Consider the following 20,266-nt stretch of genomic DNA (forward strand, 5'->3'; position numbering starts at 1 on the left):
ATAATAGACTGGAACAGATGAAATAAGAAAAAAAATACTCGTGAGAACTTCACAAGAGGGGATTATATTTAAAGATGTGATTTTTTTTTAGTTCTGTCACACATCTGTTTACAATTTTGTGTGCTATGTCAGTTCACTGTATGCATTTCATATGCAGTAGTGTAAAAGCCACAAAAAAACTGAATGAGCAGTTGTGATTGCTTGCAGTGCTCCACCCACAGTCTGCAATAGGATTGCATAGCTCAAAATACACCCAGCCCCTGTACTCTTTCTACAGCAAAGTTAATTATTGAAACCAAAGGGAGTCCAGGCATTCTTGACTTTTAGCCCTCATAGACCACTCTCTGCTTTTCAGATACTTTGCCCCTTTTTTTTCTCCCTTCATATGTGTACTGGTGCAGATTAATGATGTTACATTTTAAGAGCAGAAGGCTGATTTTGGAGTTATTGCCAGTATTGCTACTCGTGCTGCCTCAGCCTGGGAGCCTCATAAGTGTGAGGAACCTTCTTCCCTATGGACCCAGCTATGGTGACTTGTCGCTGGATCATGGAGATGAGGAAGTATCAGATACCATCACGCTCAGACAAACCCTGAACTTGTATGATAGCATCGTGACTTTCCTCTATGTAAGTAATGCAGCTATGGGCTTGAGGTATAAAAGAATGATAAGATTTCCTTTGTGTAAACTTAGAATGCATGATAGATGGTGTTATTTTTGTTATAAAAAAGCATATTGTAAATACTCATCCTGTGTGTGCCTGTTGTCATCTATCTATACATTATTTTCATCTCAGTGTGTGTAAATTATCACTATCTCTGTGTATGGATAGTACTCTCTCCACCTCAGTGTGTGTGTGTATGTTAATAATCTCTCCATCTAAGTATCTGTGTGTGAAAGTATTTTAGTGTGTCTGTTTAAAGTCTCCATCCCAGTTAAATTATTTTAATCTCAGTGCATGTGTGTAAACCCTCTTCATTTCAGTGTATGTGTGTAAATTCCATGTCAGTGTATTAATACTGCCCTCTTGTGTGTATGTGTGTCAATTCTCTCAATCTCGGTGTGTGTGTGTGTGTGTGTGTGTGTGTGTGTGTGGTGCCATTTTAGTTCCCTCCATCTCAGTGTGTGTGTGTGTGAGTTTGTGTGTGTGTGGGGTGCATTTTAGTTCCCTCCATCTCAGTGTGTGTGTGAGTTTGTGTGTGTGTGTGGGGTTGTATTTTAGTTCCTTCCATCTTAGTGTGTGTGTGTGAGTTTGTGTGTGTGTGTGTGTGTGTGTGGGGTATATTTTAGTTTCCTCCATCTCAGTGTGTGTGTGTGAGTTTGTGTGTGTGTGTGGGGGTATATTTTAGTTCCCTCCATCTCAGTGTGTGTGTGTGAGTTTGTGTGTGTGTGTGTGTGTGTGTGGGGTATATTTTAGTTCCCTCCATCTCAGTGTGTGTGTGTGTGAGTTTGTGTGTGTGTGTGTGTGGGGGGGGGTGCATTTTTAGTTCCCTCCATCTCAGTGTGTGTGTGTGTGTGTGTGTGTGTGTGAGTTTGTGTGTGTGTGGGGTGCATTTTAGTTCCCTCCATCTCAGTGTTTGTGTGTCTGTGTGTGTGGGGTATATTTTAGTTCCCTCCATCTCAGTGTGTGTGTGTGAGTTTGTGTGTGTGTGTGGGGGTATATTTTAGTTCCCTCCATCTCAGTGTGTGTGTGGGGGTATATTTTAGTTCCCTCCATCTCAGTGCGTGTGTGAGTTTGTGGAGGGGGGGGGGGTTGTATTTTAGTTCTATCCATCTCAGTTTGTGACTGTTTGTGTGTAATAATTATCTTCATGGCATGGTGTGTGTGTGTTTGTATGTTTTTTTCTCTCCATCTCAATGTGTGTGTGTGTGTGTTGAAATTTTCTCCTCAGTATATATGTTAGCAATTAATTCTCTCTGAGTTTGTGTTTCCGTTCTGTGTGTGTGTGTGAAGATAAAATGTAACATCAATTTCTTTCTTTACCAGCTTATGTAACTGACATAATTAAATCTACTTATATCACTTTACAATGACAAATGACCTTCTTTGGCTGGATACATTTCTTTTCCCCTTTTAATGGTATATACATATCACCTGTCTATAATTAGCTGCAACAGAATTTCTCCACAGGGTGGTTTAAATATAGTATTTACAGAAAATTGCACAGTACCACAGTACAACTGCTCTATGTAAACAGCACTGGGCACATTGGAGTGGACTATGGAACTGCTTTTTCTAAAAGTTGTTTAAATAATTATAAATTTAACTAAATTAAATGAAATAGTTGACTAATTTAGAAGATTGCTCATGTTATTGTTTATTTGTTTTTGGGCATTTCTAGAGTGGTTGATTAAAAAAAAAGAAAAATAATAAAACAAGTGAGTTATAATCATTTGGATAATTAACTTCAATATTTAAAGGGACATGAAACCAATTTTTCTTTCTTTCACGATTCAGATAGAGTATGCAATTTTAAACAACTTTACAATTTACATTCTCTTGGTATCCTTTATTAAAGGTTCACCAATTCACTACTGGGAGCTAACTGAACACATCAGTAAACCAATAAAATAAGGCATGCATGTGCAGCCACCAATCATCAGTTAGCTCCCAGCTCCTGAGCCTACCTATTCTTTTCAACAAAGGATACCAAGAGAATGAAGCAAATTAGATAATAGAAGTAAATTGGAAAGCTGTTTAAAATGAATATGTTTCATGTCTCTTTAATATGCTAATCAAATGCCAAATATGGCTGCAACACAAAAATTTGCACTGATATTTTGTGTGTTGCACTTTTACACTAATAAATGCGGTGCCGAAAATACTAAAAAGAATGCCGAACAACGAATATTCATGCCTAGTTCTATTAAACCAACTTGTGTGGTGCAACTTAGTTCATTGGAATGTGCCAACATGGTTGGAAGCTTGTTTGATAGTACAACCGGTTGTTGGTGCCAAATGTTCAAGCTCCAGATGTGTGAGAGACATTTATTAACAAGACACAGCTGCACGAGTTCATTAATCCAGGCACAACTACAGTCATCAAAATTCTATCAAATTGTACATGTACTTAAAGGGACACTGAACCCAAATTTTTTCTTTCGGGATTCAGCTAGAGCATGCAATTTTAAGCAACTTTCTAATTTACTCCTATTATCAATTTTCCTTCGTTCTCTTGCTATCTTTATTTGACAAAGAATGCATCTAAGCTTTTTATCTTGGTTCAGACCTCTGGACAGCACTTTTTTATTGGTGGATGAATTTATCCACCAATCAGCAAGGACAACCCAGGTTGTTCACCAAAAATGGGCCGGCATCTAAACTTACATTCTTGCATTTCAAATAAAGATACCAAGAGAATTAAGAAAATTTGATAATAGGAGTAAATTAGAAAGTTGCTTAAAATGTCATGCTCTATCTGAATAACAAAAAAAAAAATTTGGGTTCAGTGTCCTTTTAAAGGGACATTGCAACATACATTATTCTGGGTTTCTCTAGTTTTCAAAACAACATTGCAATATATTGTCCTTTAAAAAATAGCCGCTTATAGTGAAATAGTAAGTAAACAATTTCTATTGTGTATATTAACATTATTGTTGCACTAAACATTTTTTTAAATATGGTTAAAGGGACAGCGGGCGGTGCATTTTCCTCTCCTTTAATATGTTCCCACCGTAGTTTATTGGATCGTTTACCTTTATTTTGTTGTTTGAAATAGTGGGTTTTGACGATTGTACCCCTATCTATATTGAGAATTCCAATATGCAAGTACTGATTATAGAAAAGCTATATAAAAAGAAGGTTTAGAATAAATTACATCTCAGTGATGGGTGGGACAGAAATAATAAAATGTTCATTTTCCATTGTTTTCTCTAGGAGCTAGTGATCTACAGCTCTGTGCTCTTGCATCATTATCTACGAAGTATTGTAAGGTCCTCAAACCATTTTAGAAAGGCAAATCTTACCTTGGTTACTATTTATCTTGGTATACGGGTTCTGGAAGTGAAGAATAGAGACCTACATTACACCTACATTACAATTAATTTTTGATCATAAGGCCTCCCTATACATAGAGAGATAAGACAAGGGGGATTTTGTGTAACTAGGGAGAGATAAGCTCTGCTGTAAACTCAGCCCATTTCATTAGGCTGTAGATTCAGTTAGAAGAGACAGACATTTCATATACAAAAATATTCCCATACATTTTAAAGGGATAGTCTAGTCAAAAACTAAACTTTCATGATTCAGATAGAGAATGCAATTTTAAGTAACTTTCTAATTTACTCTTATTAGCAATTTTTTTTTGTTCTCTTGCTATCTTTATTTGAATGTAAGCATAGGAGCCGGCCCATTTTTGGTTCAGAACCTGGGTAGCGCTTGCTGATTGGTGGCTATATTTAGACACCAATTAGAAAGTGCTACCCAGGTTCTGAACCAAAAATAAGTCAGCTCCTATTCTTACATTCTTGCTTTTTCAAATAAAGATAGCAAGAGAACAAAGAAAAAATGATAATAGGAGTAAATTAGAAAGTTGCTTAAAATTGCATGCTCTATCTGAATCATGTAAGTTTAATTTTGGCTAGACTATTCCTTTAAACTCTGCAGCTGGTATAACAAGTTGTTGTAAACATTAAGGTGCGTTCCAAGCTTTATTTCTACTTTGTGTTTAACCTCTTTAGTGCAGGGTTGATAGTCTTAAAATTACATTCGCTAATGGATTAGAGCATGCAATTTTTTTTTACTATAATGGTCCATTAATACTAAACTACAAATTATTTTAAGGGATTAAAAATGTATTGAATAGCAAAAGATTTACAAATGTCACCATTAAAGTTTTGTAAATATATTCCACATTATTTAAATTCAAAATAATTGATATATGGCTACATCAAATGGATACAAAGTCACAAATTATTTTAATAGATCATAATCCTGTAGAAAAATTGTGAATTTTTGTAGAAAAATCATTAGATTAAAGAAATGTGATTGACCCCTAAGGGCTTATTTCCATTGAGGCGGTAAAAATGGAGCCATAAGGTACCCAACTTGGTGACAGCTAAAAATAGTTTATGGATCCATTTTAGTACCAGGTTTCCTATGAAATATTATGTGCAGTGCAGCAGTCAGTCTTTTCGTGTATGTATAGGTTATTGTTGTGTTAACGCTTCCATCCAAAGTCAGATTTCTCAAAAATCGCAACCTTAACAAGTTCATTGCTATGGTAACCCAACCATAGATTATAAAAATGAATGCTAATGACTGCGCTCCTTAACTGTGATTGGCTAGAGATAAAGTGTTAGGAATTTAGTGTTTTTTGAGCTAGGTAAAGTGATTTTGTCACCTAATAAATAATTAAAGTATTTAAATAATTTATTTAAAATTAAGATCAGCCATTTATTTTTGGTTTCAATTTATTGTTAAATGTATTTTTATACGTAATATTTAGTGCTGCCACAGGCATAGGTCTAGTTGGAGTTATGTGCTTGATTATATTTTTTTATGAAGTACATTTTGAAAAAAAAAAAGAAAAAAGCTTGCATTGTTAGCAAACTTTAAGATCTCAATCGCAAAGAGGCCTAATAAAGCTTATTTGAGAATGCCGTAATGTTTAAGACTTTATCGATAGTTTACAGCAGCGTTTTACGTGTTTGAGTGTTCAATGGAAACCTGGTGAAATTAAGCGCTTTTCGGGTTCTATTATTTCCTATGGGACACATACATTTTCATCAGCTGGTTTAATGGTGAAAAACACACCATCAGAAACTGTTGTAATGGCTTCCGACAGCAATTTGTTTGTTTTGCAACCTCACGCAAAACCATTTATGGCTTAGTGGAAACGAGCCCTAAGTTGGCAACAAGGCACTTTTACGTGATCTATAAGTAAATTATTTGCAGATTTATTCATGGAAAGATTAACAGAATTTAAAGTAAAAATGGAGTTGCAGTAGTCGAGGTGGGAAAGGATGAGAGAGTGGATTAAAATCTTAGTTGTGTCTTGTGTAAGGAAATGTCTAATTTTAGAGATGTTTTTAAGGTGGAAGCGGCAGGCTATAGCCAAGAACTGAATGTGAGGAGTAAAAGATAGATCTGATTTGAGTGTGACCCCAAGACATCGGGCATGTGGGGTTGGGGTAATGATGGAGTTATTAACAGTTATAGAGAAATTGGGGGGGTGGAGATTTTGGAAGACGGGGGGGAAATAAGGAGCTTAGATTTGGAGAGATTTAGCTTGAGATAGTGAGAGGACATCCAAGATGAGATATGAGAGAGACAGTTAGTGACACAGGTTAGCAAGGAAGGAGATAGTTCTCTTGTTATCCTTTGCTGAAAGGTTTATCCAGGTAAGCCCAGGAGCAGCAAAGAACCTAGGTTCTAGCTGCTGATTGGTGGCTGCATATATATATACCGATTGTCATTGGCTCCCCGATGTGTTCAGTTAGAATCCAGCAGTGCATTGCTGCTCCTTCAACAAATGATACCAAGAAAATGAAGCAAATTTGATAATAGAAATAAACTGGAAAGTTGTTTACAACTGTTCTACCTAAATCAAGAAAGAAAATTTTGGGGTTTCATGTCCCTTTAAAGGGACACTGAACCCAAATTTTTTTCTTTCGTGATTTAGATAGAGCAGGCAATTTTAAGCAACTTTCTAATTTACTCCTATTAGCAAATGTTCTTCATTCTCTTGCTATCTTTATTTGAAAAAAGAAGACATCTAAGCTTTTTTCTTGGTTCAGACTCTGGACAGCACTTTTTTTATTGGTGGATGAATTTATCCACCAATCAGCAAGAACAACCCAGTTTGTTCACCAAAAATGGGCCGGCATCTAAACTTACATTCTTGCATTTCAAATAAAGATACCAAGAGAATGAAGAAAATTTGATAATAGGAGTAAATTAGAAAGTTGCTTAAAATTGCATGCTCTATCTGAATCATGAATGAAAAAAATTGGGTTCAGTGTCCCTTTAAGTATATTTTCAGATTGTAACTGTTTTACACTCTACACTTGACAACCCACCCATAAAAAAAGACTGGTCTCAATCATAAGTTAGAGAGCTGGAAAACCAGAACTGTATATCCAGATAAGACTTCTTCTTTATTTAGAATTGTCATTTTGAAATTAAGCAGAGCCTCTTTCTTCCAGAGAGGACTTTGTCTTCACTATCTCACATGCAGCTTAAATTATACATGGAATGCATTTATCATACCCAGTAAGGTAAATTTCCATGTTCCATGCATATTATACAAATCATAAGCATATTTCTGTGTTAGTGTGAATAATTCTAGTAATGTTTCCTACAAGATGCTTGGATTGTTTATTAATGAATTATAGCATTGTGTTTTTATTTCCTCATTCATTTCATATGACACATTCTGTAGATTCCTTTTATAGAAGCCTCTGATTATAATAATAAAAATCATTTAGATGATTTTATCATTGAGACATGAACACAGTTGGAAATATATTAGGAGACTAACTTATTGGTAGCTACTTCAATAGTGAGAATGCTGACCCCAAAAAAAACAAAACAATTTTCCCATTTCTCACCTCATGCCCTATGACCTTTGCTAGACATCAAATGAGGATCTCCAACTGTGGAAGGAATTTTTTTCTTTGGTCAGTTTTTTTCCCCCCTTGGCAGAAAACTTGGTCAGCATAGCAGAAATTACTAGGTTATTTGTTTTGACAGCAAAATGGGCATTTTATTTTGAGTATGCCTCTGTTATTCATTCCCCGTCATCCATGTTCTTAAAGGGATATAAAACCCAAACAAAATATTTTGTGATTCAGATTTTACAATTTTATTTATTTTTTAAATTTACTTCTACTATCAAATTTGCTTCGTTCCCATGATTTCTGTGTTGAATAGTTACCTAGGTCGGCATCTGGATCACTATATGGCAGGAAATAGTGCTGCCATCTAGCGTTCTTGCAAATGGATAACATTTTTGTATATATAGTGCTTTAGTAATGGGCCGGCTCCTGAGCATATGTCCCTGCTTTTAAACAAAAGATACCAAGAGAACAAGGTAAAATTGATAATAGAAGTAGATTAGAAAGAATGTTGTTTAAAATTGCATGCTCTATCCGAATCATGAAAGAAAAATGTTGGGTTTCATGTCCCTTTAATCACAAAAAAATGAAACAAAACTAAGAACAGCTTAGAGGAGTAAAAGGCTAATTACACTTATACGTTAAAGGGACACTGAACCCAAATATTTTCTTTTGTGATTCAGATAGAACAAGCAATTTTAAGCAACTTTCTAATTTACTCCTATTATCAAATTTTCTTCATTCTTTTGGTATCTTTATTTGAAATGCAAGAATGTAAGTTTAGATGCCGGCCCATTTTTGGTGAACAACCTGGGTTGTTCCTGCTGATTGGTGGATAAATTCACCCACCAATAAACAAGTGCTATCCAGAATTCTGAAACAAAAAAAGACTTAGATGCCTTCTTTTTAAATAAAGATAGAAGAGAACGAAGAAAAATTGATAATAGAAGTAAATTAGAAAGTTGCTTAAAATCGCAAACGCTCTATCTGAATCACAAAAGAAAAAATTTGGGTTCAGTGTCCCTTTAATAAACTTTCCAGATTTGGAATACAATTTAAAAACTGTCAGTTTGTGTCTCTTATAAAGTGTACAGCTTTCTCTTTGTCTCCTTAGTTGAAGTTTGACTCCTTTCCACAAGGGCATACTGAAGTAGGCTCAGGAGCGTGCATGTGACTTGATCACTATGTGGCAAAAGTTTATTTTGACAAACAACCTGAAGAGGGAGCTTTAGAGTGCAGTAGCTTCAGCCAATCTATAAAAAATATAGCGCTGCAGAATCTGTTGGCGCTCTACAAATAACCGATAATAATAATAATGGTAAACTTAAATTGACATGAAACCCAAACATTTTCTTTCATGATTTAGGTAGATCATACATTTTTAAACAACTTTCCAGTTTACTTCTATTACCAAATTTGCTTCATTCTCTTGGTATCGTTTGTTGAAGGAGCAGCAATGCACTACTGGTTTCTAACTGAATACATAGGTGAGCCAATGACAATCAGTATATATATATGCAGCCACCAATCAGCAGCTAGAACCTAGGTTCTTTGCTGCTCCTGAGCTTACCTAGATAAACCGTTCAGCAAAGGATAACAAGAGAAGGAAACAAATTAAATAATAGAAGTAAATTGGAAAGTTGTTTAAAATTGTATTCTCTGTCTAAATTTATTTATTTATTATTTATTTATAAAATATTTTACCAGGAAGGATACATTGAGATTTCTCTCGTTTTCAAGTATGTCCTAAATCATGAATAACTAATTATAACTTTACTGTCCCTTTAAGCTAGTACTGTATAGCTCAAATTTTTTTATAACAAGAACTGAATAAAATATGAGCGTGCATCTGTCTTTGGGTAGGAGATATCAAGGGTATGGAGTGGTATTAGTGAAGGCAGAGCTGTGGGTGTTCCCTGCTGTCACTCAGCTCTGCCTGCTGCTGCTAAAGCTCCCTCTACAGGCTGCTTGTGTAACATTTCTACAAATGCTGCTGTCACTTATTACTTAAACGGGCAGTCTACACCAGAATTGTTATTGTTTAAAAAGATAGATAATCCATGTATTACCCATTCCCTAGTTTTGCATAACCATCACAGTTATAATAATATACTTTTTACCTCTGTAATTATCTTGTATCTAAGCCTCTGCAAACTGCCCCCTTATTTCAGTACTTTTGACAGACTTGCAATTTAGCCAATCAGAACTGGCTCACTGGATCTCCACGGGCGTGAGCACAGTGTTATCTATATGTCGCACATGAACTAACACCCTCTGGTGGTGAAAAACTGTTAAAATGCCTTGAGAGAAGAGGCGGCCTTCAAGGGCTTAGAAATTTGCATATGAACCTCCTAGGTTTAGCTTTCAACTAAGAATACCAAGAGAACAAAGCAAAATTGGTGATAAAATTCAATTGGAAAATTGTTTAAAATCACATTCTCTACCCGAATCATGAAAGTTTATTTTGGACTAGACTGTCGCTTTAAAATAACAGTAAAGTCAAAATTAAACTTTCATTTTAAACAACTTTTCAATTTACTTCTTTTATAAAATTTGCTTTGTTATTTTGATATTCTTTGTTGAAAAGAATCGAAAAAATAATTTTGACTTATGTTTCTCTTTAATAAAATTTAGGAGGAAATTATTGTCAGTAATTTAGAACAGTATATTCTAAATTAGTAGGGTAGTAGAGTTAGGAACACTATTGTTTTTGGTATTTAAAGTGATATGAAATGTTCTTTCAGGATTCAGATACAGCATATCATTTTAAATAACTTTCAAATTTACGTCTGTTATTAAATTTGCTTCATCTTAGTATCCTTTGTTGAAGGAGCAGCAATGTACTATTGGGAGCTAGCTGAACATGTCTGGTGCAGCTACCAGTCAGCAGCTAGCTCCCAGTAATGCTTTACTGCTCCTAAACCTAGCCAGGTATTATTTTCAACAAAGGATACAAAGAGAATTAAGCAAATTAGATAATACAAGTAAATTGGAAAGTTATTTAAAATGTCATGCTCTATTTGAATCAAGAAAGAAAAAGAAAAAAAAAGTCTGGGTTTAATGTCCCTTTAGCATTATCTGGGGTATGGATGAGACTTTTAGTAAACACCTCCTAATATTTAAAGGGACACTAAAGTCAAAATAAACTTTTATGATTCAGACAGAGCAGTAGTTTTAAGATACTTTCCAATTTACTTCTATTATCAAATTTTGCACAATCTTGTTATATACACATTTTCTGTGGCACAAGATCCTACTGAGCATGTGCACAAGCTCACAGATTATACGTTTACTAGTCTGTGATTGGTAGATGTCTGTCACATGATGCAGGGGGCTGGGAACTGGAAGATAAAATAAATTTTTCAGAAAAAAATCTACTGCTTATTTGAAATTCAGAGTAGGAGGCCCATTTATCAAGCTCCGAATTGAGCTTGAGGGCCCGTCTAAAGACCGCTGCTCCATAACCCTGTCCGTCTGCTCTGATGAGGCGGACAGAGATCGCCACAATTTAACCCGATCGAGTACGATCGGGTTGATTGACACCTCCCTGCTGGCGTCTGATTGGCCGCGAGTCTGCATGGGGCAGCGTTGCACCAGCAGCTCACAAGAGCTGCTGGTGCAATGCTGAATACGGAGAGCGTATTGCTCTCCGCATTCAGCGGTGTCTGTCGGACCTGATCCACACTGTCAGATCAGGCCCGACAGACATTTGATAAATAGGCCTCTAGGTGTTAAATCATTGTCTTGTTATTATGTACTTGTTAATTATGCAATTCTATAGCATTTAGTGGTCTTTTTAACCAAGGTGTCAGGGACCAGGAGGCTGGAAGGGGATATGGCCAGTTATGGGGCTGAACAGAAGAACCCAGGGGTGACCATTGTGCAGATTAGGGTGTGACCTAGTAATTCATGGTGTAATCAGGACAAGATTCATCATTTCTGGGTGGAGTTTGGAAGATTCCAGGTTTTACTGGAGGGAGCTGCATAAGAGAGCTCCCAAATTGAAAAGTTTAGAGCTCTGTGATACTGTAGCTAGATTAGTTTTATTAAAGGGACATGAAACAAAAAAAAATTAAAGAACTTTTCAAATTTGTTTAATTCTCTTAGTATCCTTTTTTAAAAGAGCAGCAATGCACTACTGGGAGGTAGATAAACACATTGGGTGATATGAAGCATATGTGTGCAGCCATCATTCAGCAACTAGCTTCAAGTAGTGCATTGCTGTTTCTGAGCATACCTAGGTATGCTTTTCAACAAAGAATACCAAGAGAACGAAGCAAATTACATAAAATAATATTTTATCCAGCTTTTATTTATTAGGAGGGAGGGTCTTACCATTTTCTAAAAATACAAATGAGTGCATACTGAATGATTTTAAAGGATTAATTTATTAATGGGCGAGCGGACATGATACGATGTAGCTGTCGGCATTTATAATTGCACCAGCAGTTCTTGTGTACTGCTGGTGCAATGCTGCCCCCTGCAGACTAGCAGGGGGTGTCAATCAACCCGATCAAATTCGATCGGGTTGATTTCTGTCCGCCGCCTCAGAGCAGACGGACAGGTTATGGAGCAGCGTTCTTTAGACCACTGCTTCATAACTTCTGGCTCGCCGGAAACATGGGGCATCAAGCTTCGTACGGAGCTTGATAAATTGACCCCAAAGACTTAAAGGGATTAATGTCCCTTTAAGTGCCCAAACACATGATATCTCACGCATCAATAAAACCACTAGCAACACAAAAAAAGCAATAATTACAATTACAACAGCAACACTTAGATAGCATGTTTACAAAATAGATTCATGTTTGCAATACAGCTGCCATCAACACCCATGTTTAGTGAGAGAGTTTGACTAATGCAACAAGTCATAAGCCGATCTTGCAATTGTACGAATAGATCATATTCAGGGCCAATCAAATGCAAAAATAATAATTAAAAAAAAGTTCTTATTCATTAGATCATGTGATGTTTGCCTTGGTAACTGTGGACTACATTACGGGTGATGTGCTAACTGTTGTGCGCAAGCAAAAAGGGGTTTATCGCTGTTGATTGTGCGCATCGGGTTTTTTCGGCTGTATTATAAGTTGAAAGTAAATGAGATCGCTTGAGCGCAATTGAAGTTAACTTCCGTCAGGTTAGCGCTACCTCAGAGTTCTGGTAAACTGTTTTGCGAAACTAAAAAGTGTCACAAAAGACATCAAAAATAAATTACAAAGTACAGTTACCATAATAATAACACTGTCTAATAAAAATTATTAAAAAAAACATATTGCACAAAAAAGTTACAAGGGCTCAATGATATGAGATCTCAGATGTTAGAGGCTTTAACATAGATGTATATGTATATGTATATATATATATATATATATATATATATATGTATACATATGTATTTGTATGTGTGTATATGTATTTACAGACATATATACACATATAAACACATAAATACATATGTAGACATATATTGGAGCCCTTTGCAATTAAAGGGATAGTCTAGTCAAAAATAAACTTTCATCATTCAGATAGAGCATACAATTTTACTCCTATTATCATTTTTTCTTTGTTTTCTTGATCATTTTATTTGAAAAAGCAAGAATGTAAGCTTAGGAGCCAGCCCATTTTTGGTTCAGCACCTGGGTAGAACTTGCTGATTCGTGTCGGGTTAGCACACTTAATAATAAGCGATTGGGGGTTTTTTGCACTATTTTTGCTCCATTGACTTCTATGGGGGAATATGTTATCACGCGCACGATATTCTAAGTTCGGATTTTTATGCATGTCGGGTTAGTGTACAAGTGTAAACAGTTTACTTTCAACTTGTAATACGAGCGCAACTTGACGCACAAAAAGCTTAGTTCAAGTCCAAATTAAACTTTCATGATTCAGATAGGGCATGTAATTTTAAACAACTTTCTTATTTACTTTTATCATCAAATTTGCTTTGTTCTCTTGTTATTCTTAGTTGAAAGCTAAACCTAGGTAGGCTCATATGCTAATTTTTAAGCCCTTGAAGGCCGCCTCTTATCTGAATCCATTTGACAGTTTTTCACAGCTAGAGGGGGTTAGTTCATGTGTTTCATATCGATAACATTGTGCTCACACGCGTGAAGTTATTTGAGAGTCAGCACTATATGCCTTAAATGTAAGTCTGTCAAAAGATCTGAGATAAGGAGGCAGTCTGCAGAAGCTTAGATACATGGCAATTACAAAGATAAAAAGTATTTTTCTATAACAGTGTTCGTTATGCACAACTGGAGAATGATAAATAATGATAAATAAAAGGATTAGGTATCTTTTTAAACAAAAACATTTTTGATGTTTACTATCCCTTTAACGCTCGAGCGGGAATGTTAAATAACGCTCCACTTGTAATATTGCCCTATATGTTTAATTCCCACAAAAAGTGGTTAAACACATAGCTAAAGTCTGCTACCTTGCAGGGGCTAAACACATATGTAGCAAATAACACTATATATACATATATATATATTAAATTACACTTTTAATGAATTACAGCATTTAATGTTTGAATTCTAATGTCCTTTTTACAATCTGTTAGTAACAGCAAATATCTTCATTACAATCTGGTAGTACCAGCAAATATCTTCTTGAATTTTTAGAAAATGTATTGTTACAAATGCAGAACTAGAAAGAAAAAAGATTAACATAGAGTCACTGACGTCAAGACTCCTCATGCTTGAGAATAATTCTGCATTCCAAAGCATAACTCGGAGAATTGCTGCACTAAGCCAAAACACCCACAAAGTCTAAACCAGAGGAGATACGATTGTAAGTTAAAGACCACATGCCAATGTCAAGAGTAAACCTTTTTTATGAATTGCTTCTCCATCTGACTCAACTATTCTCAGCCTGGATCTTTGGACACACTCCCTAAGATACCACTGCTTTCTGCTACAGGTGTTACTTTAGGTCTAAGGGTAAACTCATATTATAGTTAAATATATTTTAATTTTCTAATCACACACACACACACACCCTTGACTTGTTCCCAGTTGGTTTGATTGAGAGCTTGCATTTGTTTGGCTGGTTTAGGGACCCAGGTTTTGGGAGAGACCTTGACGTGGTACCTGGGCTTATCCCATTTGGCCAGATACGGTAACTAACTCTTCCATTGTTACTTTTAATCTTAGCTGAAAGCTTGCAAGCGTGTGCTAGACTTCCTCTGTGTGATGTATTAATTTGTTTTGTAATTTTCCCTATGGGCCTTGCACCCAGACCTGTCTGGGGTTAACTGCCTGGGACTCTGGGGACCTTGCAGCTGCCTGAGAGTGCTATTTAGCACCCAGGGCTGTGCATGTTGCAGGGTCATATGATCTGTATTCAGTCTGAGAGTGCAGTCTCCTTCCATGTTTTGTATAGATCTAGGGTGATTACATAAGTCTGTGAACCCTTGGCTTGTTCCCAGTTTGTTTGATTGAGAGCTTGCATTTGTTTGGCTGTTTTAGGGACCCAGGTTTTGGGAGAGACCTTGGTGTGGTACCTGGTATATACGGGGTATGTATAAAAGGCCCAGGTTAGTGCAGAAACGTTGGAACCTAATAACCCAATAAAATTGTGAAATTGAAGAGCTGAGTCCTATGATAATTTTGGCATTTAGCTCTTTTGCTGCCCAGAGGAGAAAAAAAACAAAAACATCATCTTGAAAAAATAAAAACACCCAAAAAACAACAACAAACACCTAACACTAAACCCCAAGATGGTACCCCACAAAGGTGATAATGGTGGCGCTTCTTCTTTATCTTGGCAGCAGTCCATCCTCTTATCTTCATCCCAGCGGTGGGGGTGGCAGTGATGAAGCGGTGGACTTCATCTTCAGAGCTTGAACATGGAGGTCCTCTTTATGCGGTCACCAGCCGCACACTGAATTCGGAATGCAAGGTACCCCTTTTATATAGGGGTACCCTTGCATTTATATTGACTGATAATGCATATTCAAATTCAAATCAGCCAATGGAATGAAATCTTTCATGTCATTCTATTGGCTGATTTAAATTTGAACATGCAAATCAGCCAATAGGAATGCAAGGGTACCCCTATATAAAAGGGGTACTTCGCATTCCAATTTCTTTTTTTTCTTTTTGGTAATTTCTTTGTTGTTTTTTGTAAAGTTAGTGTTTGTTATTTTGTTTTTGTAATGTTAGGGTAATGTTAATATATATTTTTTTGCTGGTAATGTTAGGGTTTTTTATTTTAATAGTAATGGTAGGTTTTTTTTATTCTAAAAGGTAAGATTAGTTTTGTTTTTTTACTTTCACAGTTAAGTTTTTATTTTTTTAAAGATAGGTTTCTTTGGTAACGGTTAGTCTATTTTGGGTTAGTCTATTTTGGGTTAGTCTATTTTGGGTTGTTTTGGGGGTGTTAGGTTAGGGGGTTTAGATGTTAGTGTTTTTATTTGCTTTGGGGGGCTGGCGGTTTAGGGGTTAATAGTGTAGAGTTTTAGGGCTAGATTTATCAACGCTGAGGCATACAGGGGTGCATATACGCGCCCCTGTACGCCTCAGCTCGCCTGTGGCGGGGCGAAATTACCCGCAGGTAATTAACATTGCACATGAGCGCAATTTTGCGCTCGCGTGCAATCCCGCCCCCTGCCCGCTCACAGCCAATCACGCGTGGGCAGGAGCTGTCAATCTCCTTGGTCGGAGGAGATTGAATTTCGCCACAATAGAGGTGGCGAAGATGTTAGGGAAGCAGCGGTCTAGTGACCGCTGCTTGATAAATCACGGCGAGCAAGTTCTTGAGAGAACTTGCAGCAGTAGAGGCTTGATAAATCGAGCCCTTAGTATGGGATGTGGGGTGTGGTGGTTTAGGGGTTAATAGTGTACATAGGTAGCTTGTGATGTGGGAGGCTAGTGGTTTAGGGGTTAATAGTGTAAATAGATTGTTTGCAATGTGGGGGACTGGCGGTTTGGGGGTTAACAGTGTAGAGGTTTAGTTTGCAATGTGGATGGGCCGGCGGTTTAGGGTTTAACAGTGTAGAAACTTACTTTGCGGGGTGTGTGTGGTGGTTTAGGGGTTAATAGTGTAAAGAGGTAGTTTGCAATATAGGGCGGTTGGCGGTTTAGGGGTTCATAGTGAAGTTCAGTGCAACTGTTTCATCCTGACAAACTGTTTATACAACCTTTCAGGTCAGGTAAAAAGTTTGAGCAGTAAATGTGATTGTGTTTGCTCTATCGCATTTACTTTCAACTTGTAATAAGAGCGCATATTACCACTCTACACTACCCATAGAAAAAATGGGGAGTGTAAATTACTGTTTGTGCGAACAAATTTGCGGTAATTTTAACAGCGCACCACTTGTAATATGGATTTGAGCGCTAACGATATCGCTCCACTCGTATTCTGGCCCTTTAGGTGAAGTCAATGTATTTTAACTTTAATATCCAACTTAATTTAAGAAAATACATCTGTTTCATTTTAATGTTACAGTTTAGTGTCCATTTTTTCTAGTGCCATTTTTGTGTAAAGAATTCAACCTTTGACCTCTCATCCTTATCTTGTGATAGAAAACATGCTTTTTTTTTCTAAAACTTTAACTATATTACATTTTTTTCTTATGGTGAACACATGGAATGAATTAATTTTCCAGCTGCAGACTCATTTTGGCCTATGCAGTTTTGTTTATTAAACTTTTAGCCAGCATTGTGCGTTAGATGTTTAGGTCATTAAGGTTAAAGTTTTTGGCATTCTGGTGAAACAGGGTCTTTCATGTGGAACAGCTGGGATCAGTGTTAACATTTTTTTCAACAGGGGTGAGACATATTTTCAAGGGTCTAAGTATGAATGTGCTCCGTTTTTTTTTTGCCATCAGTTTTTCAGAGTACATTGGTAAATCAAGCATTGTAGTTTTAGGAGTTTTAAAGAATGTGCGTAGGATAAAATATCGGTTGCTGTCTGAGAGATTTTTTTTGTTTGGCATTCATGAAATTTTGTTGATTTAGAAAAAAAAAAACATCATGTTACCCCCTAAATTCAACCCAACCCCTATGTAATAAAAGAAAATATTTTTTTTTTATAAATTACATTAAACATGGCACTAATAGTTTACAATGCGCTATGCAGTTGTTAATATGCTGTCATTAAAGGGACATGAAACCCAAACTTTTCCTTTCATGATTTAGGTAGAACATACAATTTTAAATAACTTTCCTCTTTACTCCTATAATCAAATTTGCTTCATTCTCTTGGTATCATTTGTTGAATGAGCAGCAATGCATTACTGGTTTCTAACTGAACACATGAGTGAGCCATTGACAATCGGTATATATATATGCAACCACCAATCAGCAGCTAGAACCTAGGTTTGTTGCTGTGCCTGAGCTTTCCTAGATAAATCTTTCAGCAAAGGATAACGAAAGAAGGAAGCAAATGAAATAATAGATGTAAATTGGAAAGTTCTTTAAAATTATATGCTCTGTCTAAATCATGAATGCCTAATTATGACTTTACTGTCCTTTTAATTTGGTTATAATTTGCCATAATTTATCTTTTAAACATAAAGAGACAAAGTATTTTTTATGTATATATAGTATATATCAGCAAGTAAAAGACCATTAAAGTGAAAGTAAACCCTAGCGTTGTATAAACGCTAGGATTTACTATTTAAATAAATAAAGGGCACTTTCATTCAAGATTCTTCATGTAGAAAGCTCCTTTATTTGTTTCAACTGATTGCCGATTTTAGCTGCTACAGCAGCCCACGGCTAAAAATTTTTTTGGCTAAGAGGTGACGTTTTCATCTCCTAGCCAATAGCAGTGCAGTAAATCCGACTTGGCGCCCATGGGAGCCAGATTTACCGCACTGCTATTGGCTAAAAGGTGAAAAGGTCACCTCTTTGCCCAAAAATTTTTTAGCCGTTGGCTGCTGTAGTAGCTAAAATCGGAAATCGGTTGAAACAAATAAAGGAGCTTTCTACATGAAGTATCTTATACTTCATGAATGAAAGTGCCCTTTATATTAAGAATTTCTGGGGAAAAGCAAGCGGGGATACTTGCCTAGATGTGCTAATTTCCTATGCAAATATTTACATTGATTTAATTTTGAGACATGGAGGATTTTAATTTCAGTTTTTTATCTCCCCCCATAATTTTAATGAATTTTGGTTTAACCATGAAAATAGCTTTACCAATGCAGCAACCAGAAATATATCTCCTACTGATGAGTTCCAAAAAGAACGAAACAGGTTGTCTAGTGAGTGATTTCTGGTTTGCTGTAATAATCCTGTTAAAAGGATCACTGTGTCAAAACAGTATTTTGAAGTAAAAAAAACTGATAATTTGCATATCTAATTTGCATATCTTACCCACAATTCTCTTGTGCATTGGTAACATTGTATATTAAGAATTTCTGGGGAAAAGCAAGCGGGGATACTTGCCTAGATGTGCTAATTTCCTATGCAAATATTTACATTGATTTAATTTTGAGACATGGAGGATTTTAACTTCAGTTTTTTTATCTCCCCCCATAATTTTAATGAATTTTGGTTTATATATGTCTGTAAATACATATATACACATATAAATACTTAAATACATATGTAAACACATATAAACACAAACATATATATATATATATATATATACACATACACTCACCGACCACACTGAAGACGACTTGCTGAAGTTCAAACTGAGCATCAGAATGGGAAGAAAGGGGATTTAAGTAACTTTGAACGTGGCATGGTTGATGGTGCCAGATAGCCTGGTGTTAGTATTTCAAAAACTGCTGATCTACTAGGATTTTCACGCACAACCATCTCTAGGGTTTATAGAGAATGGTCCGAAAAAGAGAAAATATCCAGTGAGAGGCAGTTGTGTGGACGACAATGCCTTGTCAGAGGTCAGAGGAGAATGGGTAGACTGGTTCGAGATGATAGAAAGGCAACTGTAACTCAAATAAACACTCAATACAACCAAGGTATGCAGAATACCATCTCTGAATGCACAACACGTCGAACCTTGAAGCAGATGGGCTACAGCAGCAGAAGACGACACAGGGTGCAACTGCTGTCTGCTAAGAACAGGAAACTGAGGCTACAATTTGCACAGGCTCACCAAAATTGGACAATAGAAGATTGGAAAAACGTTGCCTGGTCTTATGAGTCTCTATTTCAGCTGGTCAGAATTTGGTGTAAACAACATGAAAGCATGAATCAACCCCTGCCTTGTATCAACGGTTCAGACTGCTGGTGGTGGTGTAATGGTATGGGGAATATTTTCTTGGCACACTTTGGGCCCCTTAGCACCAATTGAGCATTGTTTAAATGCCACAGCCTACCTGAGTGTATTGTTGGTGACCATGTCCATCCCTTTATGAATACAGTGTACCCACATTCTGATGGCTACTTCCAACAGGATAATGCACCATGTCACAAAGCTCAAATCATCTCAAACTGGTTTCTTGAACATGACAATGAGTTTACTGTACTCGAATGGCCCCCACAGTCACCAACTCACCTGATCTTAATCCAATAAAGCACCCTTTGGATGTGGTGAAAGGGGAGATTAGCATCATGGATGTGCAGTCGACATATCTGCAGCAACTGCGTGATGCTATCATATCAATATGGACCAAAATGTCTGAGGAATGTTTCCAACACCTTGTTGAATCTATGCCACAAAGAATTAAGGCAGTTCTGAAGGTAAAAGGGGGTCCAACCCGGTACTAGCAAGGTGTACCTAATAAAGTG

At 36.5% G+C, this 20,266-nt stretch overlaps 1 protein-coding gene across 1 annotated transcript in view; it reads left to right on the top strand.

Annotated features, from left to right (window-relative positions):
• The first annotated feature begins 274 nt into the window (after positions 1 to 274).
• NID1 (nidogen 1) overlaps positions 275 to 20,266 on the top strand; it is a 274,670-nt gene continuing 254,678 nt past the window's right edge. Inside the window, exon 1 of the mRNA XM_053711101.1 lies at positions 275 to 627. Coding sequence (XP_053567076.1) covers positions 406 to 627 — 222 coding nt within the window. The 5' untranslated portion in view covers positions 275 to 405. The remainder of the gene's footprint in view (positions 628 to 20,266) is intronic.

The sequence above is a fragment of the Bombina bombina genome, chromosome 4 (genome assembly GCF_027579735.1).
Source record: "Bombina bombina isolate aBomBom1 chromosome 4, aBomBom1.pri, whole genome shotgun sequence".
NCBI lineage: Eukaryota > Metazoa > Chordata > Amphibia > Anura > Bombinatoridae > Bombina > Bombina bombina.